Source organism: Ascidia mentula, chromosome 5 (assembly GCF_947561715.1).
Source record: "Ascidia mentula chromosome 5, kaAscMent1.1, whole genome shotgun sequence".
Lineage (NCBI taxonomy): Eukaryota > Metazoa > Chordata > Ascidiacea > Phlebobranchia > Ascidiidae > Ascidia > Ascidia mentula.
In genome coordinates this window covers 13,644,919-13,666,162 of record NC_138570.1, presented here as the reverse complement: position 1 = coordinate 13,666,162, position 21,244 = coordinate 13,644,919, and the positions used below count along the sequence as shown (strand labels likewise).

The following is a 21,244-nucleotide window of genomic DNA, read 5'->3' as shown; positions in this document are numbered from 1 at the left end:
GTGACTTACAACAAATGAAAGGAGTCAAATATTCCCGCGGGCCAAGCCAAAAATCCAACGTAAAAAATATTGCAAACCACGGGTATCTAAACCACCAAAAGTCAAATCACCAAAGGGTGTTTCGTGGTTTTGTTTATTTGCAAACGCTGGGTTTAGTGAACGAAAAATCGGCCGCTGTCCGCTGAGAAGAGAGGAGGTGATGACAGGAACTTTAAACAACACCGAAATATCGTGCAAAGTGTGGCCGACAAAAACTTAATTGCGAACACCTCAGTAAAAACGAACAATATTTCAACCCGACAAAGTTCCGCTAAAATTAACAACTACACTTGATTGGCGGCAAAATGTGACAGACAACTAAAATACGTGTTCACAGTAAACGTTAAACGAAGACACGATGACGAAACCAACAAAGCAGACAGTGATTCGTTGACAACACACATGCGAGCAAATCACCACGCACAATCAAGTTACAAGTATACCCAATAAAAATGTACGCTGCGCCTTCATTTACTGATTATACTACCAGCCAATGTTGACACATGTGGGTCAGTAACCAATAAACACACATGGTTTTACAATAATCGAAAATTTTATGAATCTTTTTTTAGGAGTACATAAAAGCATATCCGTAGTAACTTCTTGCTGTAACAAATTACAAAAACAATCTTCGTAAATTCACAAACATCGCAAAACAGCCTTAAAGTCAGAAGTGCATATAAGAACGCCGTAATTTGTTTAAAAACATGCTGCTAAAAATATATTGCAACACCAAAGAAGCAGCATGCATTTTAATTTGCAAATTTTCATTAGTCGTCTGGCTCATCGCAAAAATACTCATGTCAAGGCTTAAATCATAATGCAAAATGTTTATATAAAGAAATGACAAATTTCCACGCTTAAGCAAACATATTTCTGGAAAAAATTAATACAGCAAGTAAATCCAACTGCAGGGCTTCTGTAAGCGATGACTACAACCAGTAAGTGTAGTTCCGGTCACTTCTTGGGGTGTTTGACCTTGACACGATAAAACTTGGTACCGACCGGCACCTTAAAACGGTTTGTAGGTTTTTTGGCTTGGCAGTATTCCTTTTCGACGAACTTGGCCATGAGACATGATCTTGGCGGATCATCTGATAGTAAGTGTTACCGAAAATTAGATGCAAGTAAAACATGAATACAAACGATTAACGTATTTTCAGAACTATGTAACAATTTTTGTAAAATGCTACGTTACGGAGAAACCAGCATCCTACATTTGCATGATAGCCGTTAATGTTTTCCAAGTGTAAAAGAGTTCGCAAAGTAACTCATGATTTTTTTCGCATTGGTGACCAGATTAACGTAAATTAATACAGCTTGTAAGATAATTTTCCGTAAAACGTTTAGTTTCGCAAAACTACGTTTGATTATACGTTATCAGAGCTATGTCATCATTGTCTCAATATGAATGTAAGGCCAACCTGATTGGTGCAAACCCACGGCGTCCAGCGAATCAGATTGCACGAAATGGAGGGTGTGACCGGTAGTGTATAAAACGTAATAACTGTGTTGCGGGTCGTACACGATCAACACCAGGTCTTCGGGTTGAAAACTGCAATGTTAAAATGAAATAGGAAAATCATGTACAAGCAATGAGGCAATAATGACCAGTAGGCTGCAGACTGTACACTGTTATGATCTGTTAGCCAACAAGACCGTCGTCTGTCTCCAGATGCACTGATAAGACACAGTAGATCAAAACAACGTCCACAACTGTGTGTAGCTCACTCAATAGAAAACAACGTTTTCGACGCTAACCTAAGCCAACTGTGCAGCTAGTTTCTAGCATGTAAATTTGCGAAAAGTCTGAAAACGTACGGGTTGTAAAAATATGTAATATATAGTGTGCTGCAGATCAGTGCTTCCCAACCAGTGGGTCGCGAAGCATTTCTAAATGTTACAGTTTTCTATTAGTTCACGAAATTATTGCATTCTCATTACGTAACATTTATGCAATAATGTAACAAATACGATGTGTTGCGTCACATTAACTATTTCAGTACGTATGCCAGTAGTAAAGATGCACTGTCATTGTGGGTCGCACAATAAAACTTGCATTAAAATTGGGTCGCGAACTGAAAAAGGTTGGGAAGCACTGCTGTAGATGAAATACCAAGTGTTAAAAATCATAATCACTTATTTAAAAACATAAAATAAACTTCAACATACTTAGACACGGAAATCTTGTTGTTTTCTTTGCTTCGTTTTGAGTTGACACTTTCCGCTGAGTCAGGGCGCGTCACAATCCCTGACGATGACACATCAGAAAACTGCTGCTCAACAATAGAAAGCTTATCCTTGAGACGGCCGATCTCGGCGTCTTTGGCTGCTGTTACACGCTGAATGGCAGAGTTAAACACCATCTGTAATAGAGTATTTTGTTGATGAACTAACGACATAATGTCTTGAATGCCAGTGGACGATGTTTACTGATACTTGATCAAAAACAGTAGCCCACTTTTCCAGAAAGGAAAATTTGTCATTTTTGATGAAAATCCGGCAATTTGTTTTTAAAGTTTTATTTCACCTGTCTCCTTCTGGTGGAATCTTCCTCTTTTTTCTTGAATGAGGTTTGCAATGCTTGTGTTTGGGCCTCATGCTCTTTTTGAACCTGTTCTATTGACACCTGGTGGTCAAACACTGACATGAACATGCTTGAGTTGGGGACAGTCTGCATTGCACTATCATCCATTTCTGAAACACACCAAATACATATAAACATCACACACTCAAATTTAAATTCACTATTATTCACAAATGCTAAGTCTCTGTCTGACAAGATTTATTCAACAACGGTTGCCTGCTTTGTGGTTGAACCATTGTTAAATCAAACTTTCAGAAGATGTACAGATGATTGGACACCACTCACAGTCACAATCTTCACAGTTATTTTAAGAATAGATTTTCTGGTACATGTTAGCAAGCAGAATATCATAGGTAAAAATATGGATATTTACTTGTACGTTTTGACTGCTTTTCACCACTGGATGATGCAAGAGATGATGTCATCATTTCTGATGATGTATTTTGTTGTGACGTAACTTCATTCAGATCTTCCCTCAGCAGGTGGCATTCATTGGCAAGCCTGTCCAAGTCTTGCTGGTATCTGTACACACTATCAGTTTACCATTTGGGTACATCATAAAAACGTGTAGTTGATTATTACAAATATTTCTACATAATAACAACCATCCATGTTGCAACCATCATGAAAAAACATCAAAATTTTGTAACAACCTTTGGATTTCTTCACTGTGCTGAATCTTCATTTGTTCCACCCGACTGTGGTGAAATTCTAAAATACACATCTGTCAAAAAATGAGCAAAACATTTAAATGCTGATTAATTTTCAATTTACCAGTTTGTTGGTTGTAATCCTCCTGTAATTCATCTAGTTTCTGTTGAATTGAGACAACTGCTTCAAGTCTATCTGCTTCCATTTCATCAAGATCACTTCTACAAAATTAAAAAAAAACTTAATAATATTTCAGCAAATACAAATGGCAACAACACGAACACTGCATTACTATTTCACTTAAATTGTCCTGATAGTTATTTGACCTTTGCCACACAAAGCCCCCAAAAAAACTAAAATTAGCTACATATAGTAAAAAAAAATTCTCTATGGCTATGAATAAAGTGTCCAACAGATACCTATTAGTAACTTTTAGCTCCTCCAATTCTGTGTTGAGTTTATCAGTAATATCTTTGATTTCACTTTGGTGTTTATTCAACAGGTTTTCAATTTCGTTTTTATGATCTGTTTGAAGTTTGTCTTGTTGCTCTTTGTTGTCACTTTCCAGTTCATTTATTTTGGCTTCAAATTCATCATGAACTTCTTGCATCTTTTTCTCTTGATCTTCATTCACAATTTTTATATTTTCCCTTTCTGTTTTGAGCTCCGTTTTCAGGGCTTCCACAGTTTCATCGAGGACTTCAGCCCGCTTTTGTGCCGACTCAAGCTCCATCTGAAACTGCTCGTTCTTAAATTTCTCTTCACTGAGCAAACTTTTGGCCAGTTTCCACTGTTTTTCATTTTCCCTTGTGGTGTTCAATTCAACTTCATATGCAGCCATCATTTGCTTCAGGCTCAAAGCTGTTTGGTCAGATTTTTGCATTTTGTTTTCCAGTTCCACCACCTGACTTTGTAGTACTACATACTCATTCTCAGCCAACAGCTTTGCCTCATTATTTTCCATAAGTTGATGATTAAAATTTTCAATTTCTTTGTCCTTATTAGTTAAAGAGGTGTCCAACTCTGCTATTTTAGACTCCATGCTAAAAATTTCAGTTTCCAAATCTTGTACACGATCTTCAGATTCTTGTAGTTGGATGTTTTTAAGTTTCAAGTCCCGTTGTAAGTTGTCGATAGTTTTTTGCAGGTTTCGCTGTTCCTGTTTTGAAGTTTGTTTAAATTCCCAAGCCTCTCGTTCAGCACTTTCTTGCACATGAGCCAGTTCTATTTGAATAGAGTTATGTCGTTTCTTTGCATCTTCATCAATTTCAGTTACCAGTTGAACTTTACTCGTAAGGTCTGCTTTGAGGCTATTGTTTTCTTCCGCTAATGATGTGCATTTGTGTTTAAGATCCTAAAAAAATATTTACCTTGTTACAATTTCCAGTTGGCAACTTTGAAAGAACAGACAAGCGAAAACACTAAGGACATGTACACTGAACATATGAATATGCATTATGGCCCAGAAGTGATTGTATTCAACTTGGATTTACAGGACTGTCTGGTTGTAATTATTCAATTAAAAAGGTCAATGTATTCATACTAAAATAAAACGAAATGAAACATATGTTGCTATATCTTTGTGGCAGTAGAATGTTCCTGTGTCAGAGCTGAAAGATATTTCCAGTTTTGCATGATTTACAAGCTGTACTTGTCATTAAATTGTTTGGAAAATTTCAAGTGGAAATTTATCTTAACATAAAACAATATGAAGTGTGATAATCACAAGAAAATTTACAACTTAACAAAGCAGCAAACCAACCTCTAGTTCCTTGGTAAGATGGTTTCCCTTATCCCAAGCTTGTTTACGTTCTTTGCTTTCACTTTCAAGCTGACCGATCACATTTTCCAGTTCAGCTCGGGATTCAGACCACCTTCGTTCAAACTCAGAAACTACTTCATTGCGACTGCTTTCCAAACTACATATTTTGTCTTGAAGTTTTCTGAAATAAAAAATGTATTTCATTGGGCATAAATAAATGATGGGCTTTTATTTTGTTGTGTTCAATACTATCTAATGAACAATTAAAGAATTACTTCCAAAGGTTTGGAAATGTAATCTCAACCATTAATAATGTAAGTAATTTAATTATGACCAAAACCCCAAAAATTATATTTTTGCAAACAACATACTTGATTAATGTCTGAAAATCAGAAGCTTGCATTTGCTTTTCTTCGTCAAGTGCTTGAATTTTCTGCAACATCTAAAAAATACTTATATTTTCACCTAATTGTGCCTGTGACCTTGATTTTTAATGAAAAAACAACATGCAGTATTATTCCAAAGGTCAGCTTAATAGCATCTGAAACAATATTTGAGACAAAAAATTTACAAAAGCCCCATTTACATTATTGATAAAAACATTTAATACATGTTCAACTAGCATTTACTGGTATTTTTGCCAAGAAAAACTACTACCAAAAGTTTCCCAAACTGGCATGATGTCCCTGCAGGCCCAATCATAAGGGTAATAATGTAGCGGTCAACTTTGATTTGAAGGAAAACAAAAATATTTCACATCTACTTATTTTTCACCTTTTCTCTTTCGGTTTCGTTTGTGAATGAATGAAACATATCATCATCGCTACTAAGCACTGGAAAATAAATTCAAGTCAATTTATGTATGGGTAAAAACACTACAAGTGTTCACGGACACTTACATGCTGATTGACTTTTGCTTTGCATGCTCTCTGTCAGCTCCTCAGGAATTGCTATCATATTACTGGTATAACCTGATCCACTGGGTGGAGATAGAGAGAAAGGTTGTAGGCTATAAAACTCCCCAGACTCTGGGCTTCCAATTTCAACAAGCTCCCCTGGACTAGGGGGGCTAAGATGGGGAGGAGAAAAGTTTTTTAACCCCTCCCGATCCCCTCCCACTAAACCTTGAACTGATGATACAACAAAACCACCTGGTTGGAATTTAGCGTCTGTTTTAAGGCTGTCAAAAATGTTCACATTGTCCACTGCTGTTTTGTCACCATATGCAGATGCCTGGGACACAACAGACGTGTCTTGTGACATCATGGAGGCAGCTTGTGATGTGGTTTGCAGGCTTGACTGCATAGCAATGGTTGTTTTGACTGAGGTAGAGCACACCATTTGCCATGACAATTGAGTTGGGTCAGGCAGTTGGTCTACGGAAGGCATTCCATCCTGCACCAAGTTATGTATCAGTTTTAAAGATGGCTTTAAGCCAGGGAATAAAATAGGATTCGCACAACAACCATTGGTGTAAATATGAGATATTATGAACTTACAGGTTTGTCTAAATTGAACTCCGGAAAATCTTGAAGGAAATATAATTCTTCTTTGGTTACATTTGGAAGCTCAAGGTCAAATTCCCGCACAGGTCGCTTTGCCATCAATGGTGGCCGATCAGAAAAGCCAGGAAACAATTGCTACAGCAACAAAGCCAATTTTTACATGTTTTGTAAACCCCCCCCCAAAAAAAAACATACCTGAACAAAATTGCTGCCCACAAGAGATTTAAATTGTTTACGACGAACAATTTCCTTGTCACGATTTACTTTGGAAAGGGTCAGAATTTTGTTGGTCCACTACAGAAAAAGAGTTTGTTTAAAAACGAGCATCTACAAAATTTGAAGTAAATAGACATCAAGTACAAAACATAGAAATAAAGATAAAATTTAGTGTGTTACGTGTTTCCTTACTATTAAAATATCATAAAAATTCCAGGAAACAGAAGAATAATTCATTTCAAAATGCTATCAAAAATGTGACCAAAACAACTCCATAACCGTTTTTTTTTTATAAAATATGAAACTATAAACCTTTGAAATGCTACATGTTAGAATTGAGATGGGAACCACAGATTTAAAGTAAAGCAGGTGTTTAGGGGCACTAACTCAATTCAATAGCATTACAAAAAACATGTATCACAGTAGAATTTTTGCAGATTTTTGCAGACAAATTTGCAGATTTTATTTAATTATACCAAGATTTGTTATTCATAAAAACTTAACAACAAGTTGCTTTTTTGTAATTTAACTTCTTGAATAAATCAGATACAGGGTCTTTGCTGCCCATAAGACTGCTTGTAGATTCTGATAATTATTTAAGGAGTTATTTCTAAGATTTATTTAAGTTAAACTTAAACAAACAGTTTAGAAAAAACTTGATTCAAATAAAAAAAATAAACCACTTTATTGATATTGTTTTTGTACCTCTTGAAAACTATGGGAAAAAGTTTTTCTTCTCACGCATTCCACAAGATAATTAAAATATACTTTGGGAGCTTGTTTGACTTGGGAAAGAAACTCCACTTGGTGGCGCAGTTGAGACAACTGCTCACGGAACATTGAAATCTTAACATCAGCATTTAGTATGCTCCGTTGCACAAAATACAACCACCTACAAAAAATGCCAATTGTAAACCTGCTTTAATTATGTGACACAATTTGGAATGTGAGGTACAAATCTTATTCAAGGAATGAATTTCTTTTAATGTTATAAGTTTGAATTAAATAGTTTGATACAAATTGGATGACCATAATCAAAACCTAGATGAAATTATGCAATACACATTATGCAAAAGAACAATTTAACATAAGGTTTTGAAACCTCACAATTCAAAATAATACCTCAGCCTAGTGTGAAGGTTTTGGGTAAGTTCCATTTTTGCTGAATCACATTTCATCATGGCTTCTCGTGTAGCCAACTCATTGTCGCGCATGATTTGCAACTGGGTGAAATGGCTCTCACAGAAGGTGAGTAGGGTGTCACGGTTCATTTCACTCTCCTGAAGTTCACGGGCACGCTCTTGGTTTTTCATGAAACCCTGGTGAATAAAAGCACAAAATGAAACAAAAATAGAAAACACAACTTTACAATAGAAACCTAATCTCCAAAATGGACAGAATCTAGCCCCTGGCACTGTTTCAAAAACCAACGACAGCAATAAGTGGATAGGTAGTGGTAGGCGCCACAGTGTTCACCATTTAGTTTTATTTTATTTGCTTGCCTACTTTGTATACAGGTAGCTTCGAGTGCATTAATGCACTTTATTTGCGGAAAATGATGGTGCCTTTGCAGGCGAAATCAAATTTTCAAATTAAAAATAAAACGACTGACGGTAATCAGAACCACTTTGTTTCAAACATTTCCTTTACAATAGAGATAGTTAACCTTTATGACATATTGGTACCTTAGATACACAATTAAGACTTTTCAAATGCCAAAGGATACTAAATCATGCTTAAATGTACCTGGGCAATGCCACGTTGCTCTTTAACCTGTTGCTTGGCAGCAATGATCACCTGATCAAGAGCAACTAATCGATCACCGATTCCAGATATGTCTTTCATGCGGTTGTTTCGAGCTTGCTCCGATACCTTATAGCAATCACGACACATTTGCTCAAATTTTTCTGTAAAGAAAATTGAGTTTTAGGTAATTTGGTTCTGTTTTGAAAGTAATTTTCTTTTATCAAAACAAATTTTTTGCTTTACATATTCAGATAAAATGAGCACTGATATAGTTGATGGTTGGCAGTGTTACCATGTAATTACAAACAGTGCGTACTTGCATAAATTCTATGGTAAAGTGCAAACCTAATATTGTCATATTGTCAAATGACACACTGTTTCATCATATTTGGCCCACAGTTGTAATGCCAAATATGACAAAATATAAACAAACAACCTGATCATAATGATGCACAGTTTGTTTATGCATGAATGATGAATCAGCAGGCAACGTGATTACTGCTTCCTGCTGAGTTTGTAGCCGAAATAAAAATAGTCAAAATGTGTGTATTTGGTCATAGTAACAATGACGCAGAAAGTTTAAGAAATTGCTTTTTACTGCATTATTAAACTAAACTAAAACTAACAATAAACAATCCACAGTGGTTCGTATCTGTTGTTCGGTACTCAGTATAGGGTACCCTGCAGATCGACGTTGACCGAAAGGTACCACAAAGTGGAGACTAGTGTGCCTGCTAGTGTAAAAGCTAGCACAGTGCCACACAACAGCTGCACTGATGAGACCTTATAGGTCGAAACAGTGTGTGTACACACCCTGTCTGCAGCTTTGCAATAATATGGTTTTTTTGCACATATGTTACATTGGTGTTTTTGCCTTTTGCACTTTCGGTTACCAAGCATATCCGTTTGGCCATAGTGCGCTCCACAGTGGTTCGTCTTCTCTGTTGAGTATAGGGTACCCTGCAGATCGAAGTTGACCGAAAGGTACCAAAGTGGAGAGTATAGTGTGCCTATGCTAGTGTAAAACCTAGCTCAGTGCCACACAACAGCTGCACTGATGAGACCTTATAGGTCAAAACAGTGCGTGTACACACCCTGTCTGCAGCTTTGCAATAATATGGCTTTTTTGCACATAATAAACAATTGAACATGAAGCTATGTTGGAAAATCATTAATCAGTTATGACTAAAAATTAGAAAAATCTATCTGTAACCTTTAGTGAGAAGCTGGCAACGCTGTTGACACTCATTGAGCATTGCATCCAGTTTCACTTTTCTACATTTTTGTTCAATCCATGACAGTAAAGTCATTCCTTGTGCAGTGTTTGCTTGTAACACTGGCAGCAGTGGAATGCTGCGCAGACTCTGCACCACATCATCAAGTCTACACAGAAATTTTATTTAATGTTGTACTCTAACAAGCGTTGGTCGAAAAACCTTACCCTTCAAGCATCTGTGGATATTTTGTGGCCTCATCAAGCATTGAAAGACACTGATCTCTCATGGCATTCAATCTTTGCTCAAATCCATACACAGTGTCACTTAAGTTGGCAATAGCTGCTTGCCAACCCTAAAACAAAAATTATACTTGTAAATCTTAGGTAAGTCTACTAAATAAAATATTTTCACATTTTAGTTGCACATAAATTGGTTGTTTGAGTAAGTTGCCATCAAATTACCTGGAACATAAGGTGTTCATCTTGAACAAGCATTTTCATTTTAGCCACCTGCTGTGCTGTTGCCTCATGTATTCGAATAGCCAACTGTGTTCGTGTAATGACCGTTGCATATGAAGGTGGAAGGTGAAGAGCAGCTTGAATTTCTCCTCCAAAATCTACAATTGTTTACCAGAATAATTATGATTGGAATACTGCAGTTTCTTCGCATTAGGAAACTTTTTCCAACAAAATATGTCACATTTTCAGGTGTGTTATGGCAAGGGTGAGCAAATGGTGGGTGGCAACCCAATTTTGGGTCACCGGACTGTTTTTGGGGGTTGCGCCAAATGTAAATATAGCGATATATTTTTGTCAAGTTTTTTGTGCTTGAAATTACATATAATTTAATTCCTTTGGGTGGTTTCAAATATCATTTTGGGTTGCCCCCAAAAGTATTTGCAGACCCCTGGATTCTGGTCCTAACATCAAACAATATTTGCTTAAGTTAAGACAGATACATTAATGGATATCTCTTGCTAGCAGCTAAAAGCCATTGAGCACTTTTATAACTGCCTTAGGCAAGACTGTCAATATGGTTTAAGATTCAACAAGTTAATGTTCTTAAATTTACCACTAATGTAAACTTAGCAAATATACAACTTAACTCAGCAGAGAGATAATCAACCACATTCTTACAATGAATCATTTTACATGAGTATAAATTTAATTTTTTTTTCTTATAAATGTTTAAATAATTATATTGACAATAATGCTGGACCACACCAAATTATGTTTAATACTAAAAGAAAAATTACTAAACACCAGTCTGTATTAATTGTAATTTGTATGGGACTATGCAAACACTTACCACCAGCTAATAGTGCTTGTGACCTTGAGTTCATCACAGGCTTTTCAATTGAAGATTTGTCAAACACATAAATGGGATTGGTCTCAGTTCCAGCTGCATATGTACAAACCTTTGCTTCATCTTCTAAAGCTTGACCACCATTAATCAGCATCACCTAAACATTTGCAAACAATGCATGTATTTAAACCGATATATTACAACCAGATAATATTTTTTCTGACAACAAATGTTACTAGAAACAACATGTGTATGGGACAAACAAATTTCAAAGTAAAATAATACTAAATTTGGCAAGCCAATTATTAAAATCTTATGTTAACAAACCTGTTTATCGGCACTTGATGAGTTTGATGTGGCAACAGCATTTTTTAAGTCTGCAACCCTGTGAAACAACAATTATGAAATCACTTTAAACAGGTCTGTATGTATAACAAAATAATAATTATTACGGACAAATACCCCCAAGATCTCATCCAGTATGTGATTTACATCTATTGTCAACATAACACAAAGTAATATAGTCAAATTATATGATTTTTGACATTATTTTAGAGAATCTTTTGTTTTTGACTTGAAATAACTTACCTTCCCATTGCCAGAGCCACATCAAAGGTCATCATGTGACCTCCAGTCACAGAAAACACATGCAACATATTGCTATTTACTCCTTCGGTTGGGAGGCAAACCTACTTTTTTTCTATCAGGACATTATTTCTACAAATTTCTTTTAACTGCAACAAATGAAAGTTATACAAAATACAGATTATGCCAGATTGGAAAGTTTGTGTTTTTTTCCGTGAACATTGATTGCACGGATTATTGGACAAATTGACATTTTTTGTATGGTAATGCATTAGCTAATTGATTTTGTGTGAATTGCCATTAAAACCGAAAAATTTGAACGTCATTCTTTCCAATCAGGGCTATATGCAATAGTTTTATTCATAACCAAACTAATGAGCGGTTTAAAGCTTTGTTGACTGATTTTTGTAATTTTTCTATTGAGTCTCCTTACTTCACCAAATTAAACATCAAACTGAAACAACCAGAGTAGCACTAATTATCATGAACGTATATTAAGGTGGATAGCATAAGAATGCCTATACAATCATTCTAGTGGAATAAAAACCAAAAATAGAAAAAATAATGCAACACACTTCTCAGACCACATTATACCACACGCAAAACAAATGATGGCACAAGCTTTTGCTTTTTCAGGGTAAGCCTTTCCATAAAAATTCAAAACAGTTTCCCTTTTTTGTGAACGTTTTCGACACACAACAAAAATACTAGTTCTTTGTCAACAGCAAACCAGCTGCTGCTGTACCAAAACAAGGTCGAACTACTCAGGCGTGACACTACACCCAGCTCAAAAGCGCACTGATTGGTCAACAGGGATTCCGCAAAACCTGTGCAAAGGTGATGCAACATTTTTCTTTCAAATGTCTCTATTTGTGACGCAACACTTTAAAAGTTTGGACTAATCGAAGTTCCCACTACCTAACTTAGATCAGAATGAGCAGATATATTAGATCCCAGCTCAAACCTGATAACTTATATCGGACGCACGGCTTTTGCCCAACATCGTGATTTTAAAAGTTGTTATAGTGACCTAGAAGGAAACTTTGTGGCATAACATGCCCTTCTGTGCGAAGTGGTGCCATTGTCGTGGATAAAGAAGCGTTTGCATTGCTTGATAAGCTTATCCCAATCAGTGTGAATTCAGGATCTATTGGCAGGAGTACCTTGCCTCTAACAACTATACCGACTAAACTTTTACCTTAGTTATAACCAAGCTATATAGCTGGAACTTAGTATGGATAGGGATACTTTTACTGTTTGCTTTATTCCTCCAACGAATGTGATCTTTACCAACGTGCATGTTCTGCCAGTTTCAAGCAACCGTTTACCATGGACAAACTTGCCGGACTATTTGCTACATTTCCAAACCTAACCAGGCAAAGATTTACCGACGGCTGACATCACTTTCTTTAGGGCAAAAAAATATTTCACGGAAGTTCAAACCTTCGTTACTTGAACATTTCCCGCAAAGGCATAAACATCTTTTTTCCACCGCCGTGCTGTCACGTGTGCCACAACCTGAAGTCCCAATAAACAAAGCAACCACTTGAGCTGATTGGTCACAAAAGTCACGTGATGCATGGAGCGAATTCTCACTTTTTAAGTCCCAACTGTAAAATACGAAATTCGGAATTACTGCAGTCCCCCGTTAGAAACGGTAGATCACAAACTGAAGCATTTGAAGGAACTAAAATACACAACATAAAAGCTATTTGGCCAACTCTCACTCCAAGATGGATGAAATTTTAAGAAAATGTAGATAATATGTGTTTTGCATTCAACAGATTGTCAGAATAAGAGCTCTGCATTTAAAAACATATTTTTATCATTTGTATCCTACCATTGAAGTGTGTGTATCTCAGTTATAACATGCAGGTGCGTCAATGTATTCTTAATCTGCTGGGCCCTTCTAACGGCAGCTGTGGTGTATTACACGTTAACAATAAATATTCATGTTAAAGATTACTGTGGCTATTTCTCGCCAGTAAAGCAGCGAGCACGTTTTGTAAGACAAAGGAATGTGATGATGCATGTAATGCCAAGGTGCACATATACACATACACAAAAGGGTTCAAGTAACATAGAAATGTAATTTAAATCGTTAAACTGTCCGTAACTGCGCAATCTTTTGCTTTTTCGATGTATGCCTTTCCAAATGCCAAATCGTTGCTTTTTTGTGAACATTTTCCACACACAACAAAATACCAGCTATTTCTTTGTCAACAGCAAACCAGCTGCTTTACCAAAACAAGGTCGAACTACTAAACAAAGAATCCGCCGGCGCAAAGCGGGAGTGTGGACCCGGCCTAATCATTAAAATTCGCACAGATTTCTGTTTTACACATACTTATATGTGGATCAAGTTCGGAAAAAACTTTGCGACCCGGTGTAGTAGTATTTTCCAGTCCTAGCCAATTGGACAACAGCATGCAGCAAAACCCAGGTAAAATGCGGAAATGTCCAATTTGTCACAAAACGCTTGTGCTAAATAATCTCAAAATAAATTTCTTTGATAAAAATTGTTGAATGTTTTGGTGGATCTATAATAGCTTTTCTTGCATGTTTATCATTTATGTGCGCTAATATTTCTGCAAATTTATTATTAAAAAAGGATCAAAAACAAGTTTACGCCGCTGTTTTTTTGCTATTTCTTTAGCTTTATAGCCAGGAGATTTAACCAAAGTGTCCATAAGTATCGGGACGTGGACCGGTATCGGTCTGCGAGGTAATTTTTCCAAAAAAATCTTAATTTAAGGCTGTGTGGCCCTGCAGATTTTGATGTCAAAAGTCTTCGCGGCGATCGAATGGAAGGATACGATAACCCGCCGGTCGCGCGGTGTGCCTGTGGAGGTACCGCAAAGATTTGTTGCACCCGAATCAAGCAATCTGCCCCGGACCAATTTTCTCACATTTGATTTTGTAACCAAGCCCGAACAAGTATTGTTGTACGGGTGATGTTTCTGACATCAATACCTTTTCTGGCTTTGTGTTTGTGCCATCAATATATGGGGAAGAAAAAAAACAAAAGGCTTCCGCTAATTAGAAAAAAAGGCTTTGTTCAATACACCTTTAAAACTAAAGTACCCTTCATTGTTGGTACATTTACTTGAGATATGTTATAGTCTTCGGTCGATAGGGTGAGACAAATTTTTGTTTGTTTTGTAACAAACTTCAGTAATTGCACGCAAAGTATATGGGTAAAAAGTAGGCTTTTATCAAAAGCTGTTTGCGAAGTCTTATTTTATGCTAAACTGCCTCAACAGTGCTTTTAGTAAAAAATAAAAGAAAATAGAAAATAGTAATATTGATTATCACAAGCTTTCAGATAAATGCTAATTAATTGCAGTAGTTAACTTAAAGACCTTTGTCCTAAAGTTGCAGATTTTCTTCCTGTGAACTATTTTGTATATGTGAATAAGACATATATCACCAAAAAATCGTGATGAGTGATCAACTAGTGACGAGAACAAAGAAAACAAGATACAGTCACAAAAAATTTGAGCTACACATGATAAGCAATAAAATCAGGCAAAACGATATTCTTTTGTTATATGGCGCAGTTTTCAGAGGTTCAACCTGCGAAGAAGTATGTGGCGTGTCACTTCCAAGGATGTTTGAATGGTTAAACCAAAGAGATGTCAACTGCTACAAAGTAACCGTAGCCCTCGGCAAGCTTGTAGTACACGCTGTTGCCCGAAACAAACCCACTTCGTCCATTGAATATTTCACGAGTCTGAAAGGTCTCCAGAATCTAAATCGCAGCTTTTTGCGCCTTGACGACACTTTTCTGCAGGTCATACTGCAAAATGAAAAGTTTGTCACGGAAGAGCAACTCAAGAAGCTCAATCGTCTGGTTGAAGATCCGAGTATTGAAGTTGTGGTAAGTAGTCTTCAACCAAGTTGAAGTTGAACATACCGCATATTTAAAATTGTATTTTTTTTGTTGTAGGCGGACGAATTTATTCAAAACTTTCCAGAAAAGATTGCGCAGATGCCAACCAATGCAAAGCTAGGGGCTGAAATAACCTTGAAACTCGAAACAAAGGTTAAAGGCAATACAAAAGCACAGCTATTGCGTCACGCTTTGTCACAGGCTGAGCTCATCACAGAGTCTTTCAATTCTCGGATGGTATCCAAGTTATCCGATTCCATTACAATACAGATACCTGATTCGAAAACAACACAAAGCTTTGTGGAGAGTGTGCTTAGCAAACAGTTCGAAAAGAAGATGAATGAAAAAATGGACACGAGATCTGGTTGCGTAGGTGTGAGTTTACAAAGCTACGAATCAAAAGAAATCCAAAACGAAAAGAAAAGAAACAGTACGCGGAAACGGACAAACCATTCTGTCGCGGAGGTGATAAAATAAAAATGTAAAAAATGTTTAAATTTTGAGATCAAGCGTTATTTAAGGTTTAGAGGTAACACTCACCTAAAGATGCATAATAGGTGCATTTTGTACGTTAGGTGGATTGCGACAAAAGACTGGTGAGATTGTGTTTTTCGTATGTAATAACACTTCCATATTGTTTGAACAAACATTTGCGGAAACACATCTTACCGCGGAATGACCCTTTACTGTCTACTACCCTAGCAGTTTACCCTTTTGTTGATAAAAGTGCACTTGCGCATATGAAAGTTAATTTCCGCACTAAGCTTGACAAAATTGTTAAACTGTTTTTCAGGTGACACGTCAGAACAAGAAAAGGTTAGTAAAACTTCTTTTGTTCTTCGGGCAACCAACATTTCGTCCTACATCTGGCGGGACTTTCTCAGAATTATGTATCAACAATAATACAAAAAAACACAAAAACACATTTTTTTCAGAAACTATCCAATCTTGCAAAGACATACACACTGCAAAGCTCGAAATTAATTCCAGAATTGAAAAAGCTTGATAACCGATTCCGAGAATCACTACCCATTCCCGACTCTTTGTTGCAACTGGTTTATAATCTATAGTGAAAAATTGTGTTTTTTTAATCGTTTGTTTTGAGTTTTGATATATATATTTTTTTGCAACTTTTGTTGCTTTTTCTTGTTTGTTTTGTTGATTCATTCTTTATTGCATATAATGGTTTTATACAAAATTTGCGGCTATTTCACTGTGCATGAAGATAACGATTTCGTGAAATGTGAGAAAATACTACGCTTTTATGAAAAAATGATTTTAATTGAGCTGATTTTTGTTTTTCAAACGTCATGTAATAAGTACAACTAACGAACGTATTGTGTTTCCTTTGTAGGTTTAATTTTAAGTAACAAAATGGATAAAACCGTGAATTTTCCGGAAAAGAATTGGAGCTTCGAATTGGACATAGAGTGCGAAATTCAACCACTTCCAAAAGATACTGACAAGGATATTCCTCTTCGTGCTTCTTCCTGTGGAGAAATGTTCGGAATATCGCTAAAGATTTTTGTTGACTGGCTAAGTACCGTCCATGAAGCCCATCCAACTTGCTACAAACTAACGGTCAATCCAGGGCATTTGGTAATTCATGCCATTGTTAAAAACCACATTAGCGATTTAAAAACTACTTTTGGAAGCGAAGGTTGTCTGCAAGGTTTACAAAATAGGATAAAAGACAGCGATTTTGTATTTTGGGCAATCACGATAAAAAACGAAAAAGAAATTACACTAAAAGTCTATGAAAACTTAAGGAAAAATGCAAACGATCCTGATGTTGTGGTAAGTCCAACATGTCAGCATTTTCTGACAGTGCAATTCAAAGTAATACTTCTTTCTTTTTTAGCAACTTTCTTCTAATAACTCGACGACAATGTCATTGGTCATTGATTATTCCGAAAGTAATGAAAGTGAAGCAGAACTGAAAACGACCAAAAGTGATGCCAAACGTCTTACAAAATTGAAAAAATCGCAAACGGAAAGCATAAAAAAAGAATCAAAACACGAACCCGAAGCGAAGAGGAAAAAAACTGACCATGAGACAAATAAATTTGAAGCAAAGAAACTAAAATTTAAAACAAAGAAAATGAAATTTAAGGCAAAGAAAATTAAATTTGAATCGAAAGCAATGAAATCCAAAGGTGATGAAACAATATTTGAAGCGGAAAAAATGAAATTTAAAGCGGAAAAAATGAAATTTAAAGCGGAGGAAATGAAATTTAAAGAGGACGATTTGAAATATAAACCAGAGAAATCAGAAGGATTTTTGCAAAAAAGTTTGTTGGCAGTTCAAGCTGCGATAATCCCGTATGGTGTGCAGCTGACAGAAAAACACAATTCAATTTTCTTAAAATTTCAAAGCAATGATGTAGAATCCGGGGAAAAGTTCTATAGAGCAGTTATGAATGACGAGTTGAAGAACACCCTAAACCATACCTTTCGCCCTAGCGGATTCGATGTTAACGTGAGGGTGTTAGATTACAACGTCTACGACAAAAGAAATTATGAATAAGATAAAGCGAGCGTTTCGACGGCTCCTTTCCTTTCTTTACAAATCACCACGGCTCTGCAAAATATCCTGATGTAATTGTTAGCCCGAAGAAACAAATACACATTTATTTCGTTTTTTGTCGGTGCGACAACCGCAGAGACATCTCTGCGGATCATTTGTGTGCTCAACCTTTAAAAGGAAATTGCATTTATTTACATTTTCCAACATTTTAAAACAAAGGATGCAAAATCAGTCAACAAAACACAAAAATTAGAATTCACTTTAGCAAGCCCATCATGCATTTCCCGCAGTTTTGTATATATGAATCACTCATATATGTGCAAAAAAGCCATATTATTGCAAAGCTGCAGACAGGGTGTGTACACGCTCTGTTTCGACCTGTAAGGTCTCATCAGTGCAGCTGTTGCAGTGGCACTGTGCTAGCTTTCACACTAGCAGACACACTAGTCTCCACTTTGTGGTACCTTTCGGTCAACGTCGATCTGCAGGGTACCCTATACTGAGTACCGAACAACAGAGACGACGAACCACTGTGGAGCGCACTATGGCCAAACGGAACTGCTTGGTATCCGATAGTGCAAAAGGCAAAAAACACCAATGTAATACATGTGCAAAAAAAGCCATATTATTGCAAAGCTGCACCACATGAATCACTCATGTTCTGCTGTTGCTGTCATTTAACTGGTTTTTACCAATTGTTAGAAAAATATTTTAAGCTGCCAATCACGATAAAATGACCTATAAAATATTACTGTTGTTTACATGATTTGTGTTGCAATCGTTAAATTCTTTTTTTTTTCGGGATTTCACTTGCTTCTATTGAGGGTCTGTTTTTACATACTGGCAACCATAACAGACGATGTATTATGTTGCACAAATAGTTCCCTAGCGTCTTTGCGTAACAAATGCTGCAGCTTGGAGAATTGTATCAATTACAGCCTCTACGATTTTGCGTTTCTGCCACGAGAGTCGATGTGGTCGTTGTCTAATTGGTCTTGTGTCTCCAGTGTCTGTAAAATGTTTTGTTTTGAAACATCGTACATCCTTTCGTTGCCTGAAAGATGTTCGCAGTTACCATTTTCAAGTTTCTCGGCAAAGGTAAAATACGTGTACTGGAAGGAAATGTAGGTAAATTGTTAGTGACGCTGCCAGGCATTTTTTATGATTACCCGTGTGGTTAAATAAAGTTTGCCAGAAGAGCGGCATTCAGCAACGAAAATGAATATGTTTGCGAAAGCGATACAGCGTGTCTGCCAAATATCAATTTTCCATTGGCACACACGGAAAGTCCCACCTTTGCCCATTAAATCGCTTGTGGAAGGTTCTTCAAACAACGATGAAGTCTGGCACTGATTAGATGCGTTATCGCTATATAGGCCTCCAGGGAACTTTTTCTGGAGCGTTTTGGCGGTTTGCACTAACGAGGTACTTTTTAGCTAAAACTTGTAGCAAACAGCTACAAATCGTTGAATTACAAGTTCTTCCACGCATGTATCCAGTAGTTGTGGATGCCTCTCCTTTAGTAATGGTCTAAATCGATTTCCAAACTCTCGACACGATTAATTGGGCAATCTCGATGCCGCATGAAATAGGCTTCTTGCTCGCGGTGCGTTTGGCAATGTATAATGGTTATCCAAAGCAGTGCAGAGATCATTAAATCATATCTCTGCGGGTAACAAGTCTTAAATTAAGAGAGTTTGTCCGCGTAAACAGGCGGATAAAGAAATTCCCTTTTGCTGTTCATTCCTGTCAGAAAATATCATTACGTTCTCGTTTTAACTCCCTCCAATTCATCTCAGTACACCACCGGAAAAGAAACGCGTTACCCAGGCAGGGCGGCATTTGCGATTCACACATAAGTTTATGTAACATAAAAATCTCCCATAAACCTCCCGTGTGGGAAGCAGCAAAACAGTTGAATTCTAACTTTTTGCGACACGACATACATATTTTAAGTTCCTTCATCACTGTGACGCCACCTGTAATGATACAAAAGCGCTGGCGTAACGAAGTCAATACAGCTCGACAGTGGTCAAACTCGTCGTGATGCTGACGCAGAGTAACTAGTCAGAGTCGAAGGAAATCAGCGCTTTCTTTTGATTCAAAAAAAGTCATTTCGTACAATCCTCCAACTTGCCAAGTCCGGCGGATTTTGGCGGTTCCTCGGAAGCATAATTTGGCACAGCTAGGCGACAAAGCAAAGATAAAAATGGGTTCAAACATGCGATGAACCATAGGCGTTTTAGATAAGTGTCTGACCATTACTCTTCATACAGCAACGTTCAAACACGGCCAATTAAACTATTTACTACATCAAGCTCTTGTAGCAATGAAGTCTTTTATTCTGTCACGCACAGTCAAAGTTAATTCGTATCTTAAAATGTTTTCGTGGATGACAATCCGAATGGTGCGGCAAATACCAGTGCAATGTGTTGCGTTATGCTGCTGCCCCCGACAGCACAAGCACTTAATTGATCAGGTACAAAAATCGACGTGCGATATGTCCATCACAAAAACAGGTATCGCCATAAATTTATCTCCATGACACTTTTTACAAACGGGCAGCTTCAAATTTTTTTTCTTTTTTTTTGCACGGGTAGCTCCATATCGGAATAGACGCAGCGAACTTGGTTTGGTTCTTATACAGTCGCGAAGGTAACATTTCTTTTACCGTTTTCTTTTCTTTCACTTTATCAGGACACACACAACTGACCAGGTAAAGTGTTTTCTGTGGCAAATTCTTCTTCAAAAAATTAAACGATATCTGCGAAATACCACTTAAGTTGTTTTCGAAGTTTCGAAGTTGCTGTTTTCATAAATGTTCTCTTGCGTGTTTTTTACTATAATCTACCAGCAATTTGGCCTCGTGAGAAGACTTACTTTATTTGCAAAAAAACGTTACTCTATCAGAAGGAAATAAAGTGACCACAATAAGCGCGTCAGTCAACGAGTCAAAGAGAGCGAGCGAGTAACAGCTATACTGTTCTACTAAGTAAGCGAGTGCCAGTTTGTTAATTTAGGGTAGGTGCGAAACAATGACACAGCGAGATATTTATATAAAAGTACGATAAAAAGTTCTGTCGTCGACCCGGAAGCCGAAAGACTGTGGAAGTTTTGCAGGAAACTTTAAATCTGTCTACTTTCTCCATTCCGTTTGCATTTGGGTTGTTTCGAGAATAAGTTCAGGGAAATGTTGTTGCAGTATACATGCC

The 21,244-nt window shown here is 36.9% G+C and overlaps 3 protein-coding genes across 6 annotated transcripts; 2 read left to right on the top strand and 1 right to left on the bottom strand.

Annotated features, from left to right (window-relative positions):
* Positions 1-134: 134 nt before the first annotated feature.
* Positions 135-11,757, bottom strand: LOC145901912 (uncharacterized). Its single transcript, XM_082989729.1, has 23 exons — positions 11,617-11,757; positions 11,356-11,413; positions 11,032-11,185; positions 10,185-10,339; positions 9,948-10,075; positions 9,720-9,889; positions 8,507-8,667; positions 7,883-8,079; positions 7,466-7,652; positions 6,740-6,838; positions 6,539-6,679; positions 5,939-6,434; positions 5,814-5,872; positions 5,411-5,481; positions 5,040-5,220; positions 3,697-4,631; positions 3,401-3,498; positions 3,280-3,337; positions 3,000-3,148; positions 2,570-2,736; positions 2,212-2,405; positions 1,464-1,594; positions 135-1,133 (listed from the first exon to the last, which is right to left on the bottom strand). The coding sequence occupies exons 1-23, from the start codon at positions 11,682-11,684 to the stop codon at positions 997-999; spliced, it is 4,194 nt and encodes a 1,397-aa protein (XP_082845855.1). The 5' UTR covers positions 11,685-11,757; the 3' UTR covers positions 135-996.
* A 3,234-nt stretch (positions 11,758-14,991) lies between these two features.
* On the top strand, positions 14,992-16,859 carry LOC145902497 (uncharacterized). Of its 4 annotated transcripts, XM_082990491.1 has the most exons (5): positions 14,992-15,493; positions 15,563-15,970; positions 16,081-16,101; positions 16,299-16,321; positions 16,441-16,859. In XM_082990491.1, exons 1-5 carry the CDS (start codon positions 15,056-15,058, stop codon positions 16,487-16,489), a joined length of 939 nt encoding a protein of 312 aa, XP_082846617.1. In that variant the 5' UTR covers positions 14,992-15,055; the 3' UTR covers positions 16,490-16,859. The 4 variants fall into 4 exon arrangements, with proteins under 4 accessions (XP_082846617.1, XP_082846618.1, XP_082846615.1 ...); XM_082990492.1 differs by lacking the exon at positions 16,081-16,101; XM_082990489.1 differs by having other exon boundaries at positions 16,299-16,859.
* An 18-nt stretch (positions 16,860-16,877) lies between these two features.
* LOC145902496 (uncharacterized) lies at positions 16,878-19,156 on the top strand. The gene is made up of 2 exons (XM_082990487.1): positions 16,878-17,302; positions 17,367-19,156. The coding sequence occupies exons 1-2, from the start codon at positions 16,880-16,882 to the stop codon at positions 18,030-18,032; spliced, it is 1,089 nt and encodes a 362-aa protein (XP_082846613.1). The 5' UTR covers positions 16,878-16,879; the 3' UTR covers positions 18,033-19,156.
* Positions 19,157-21,244: the final 2,088 nt, after the last annotated feature.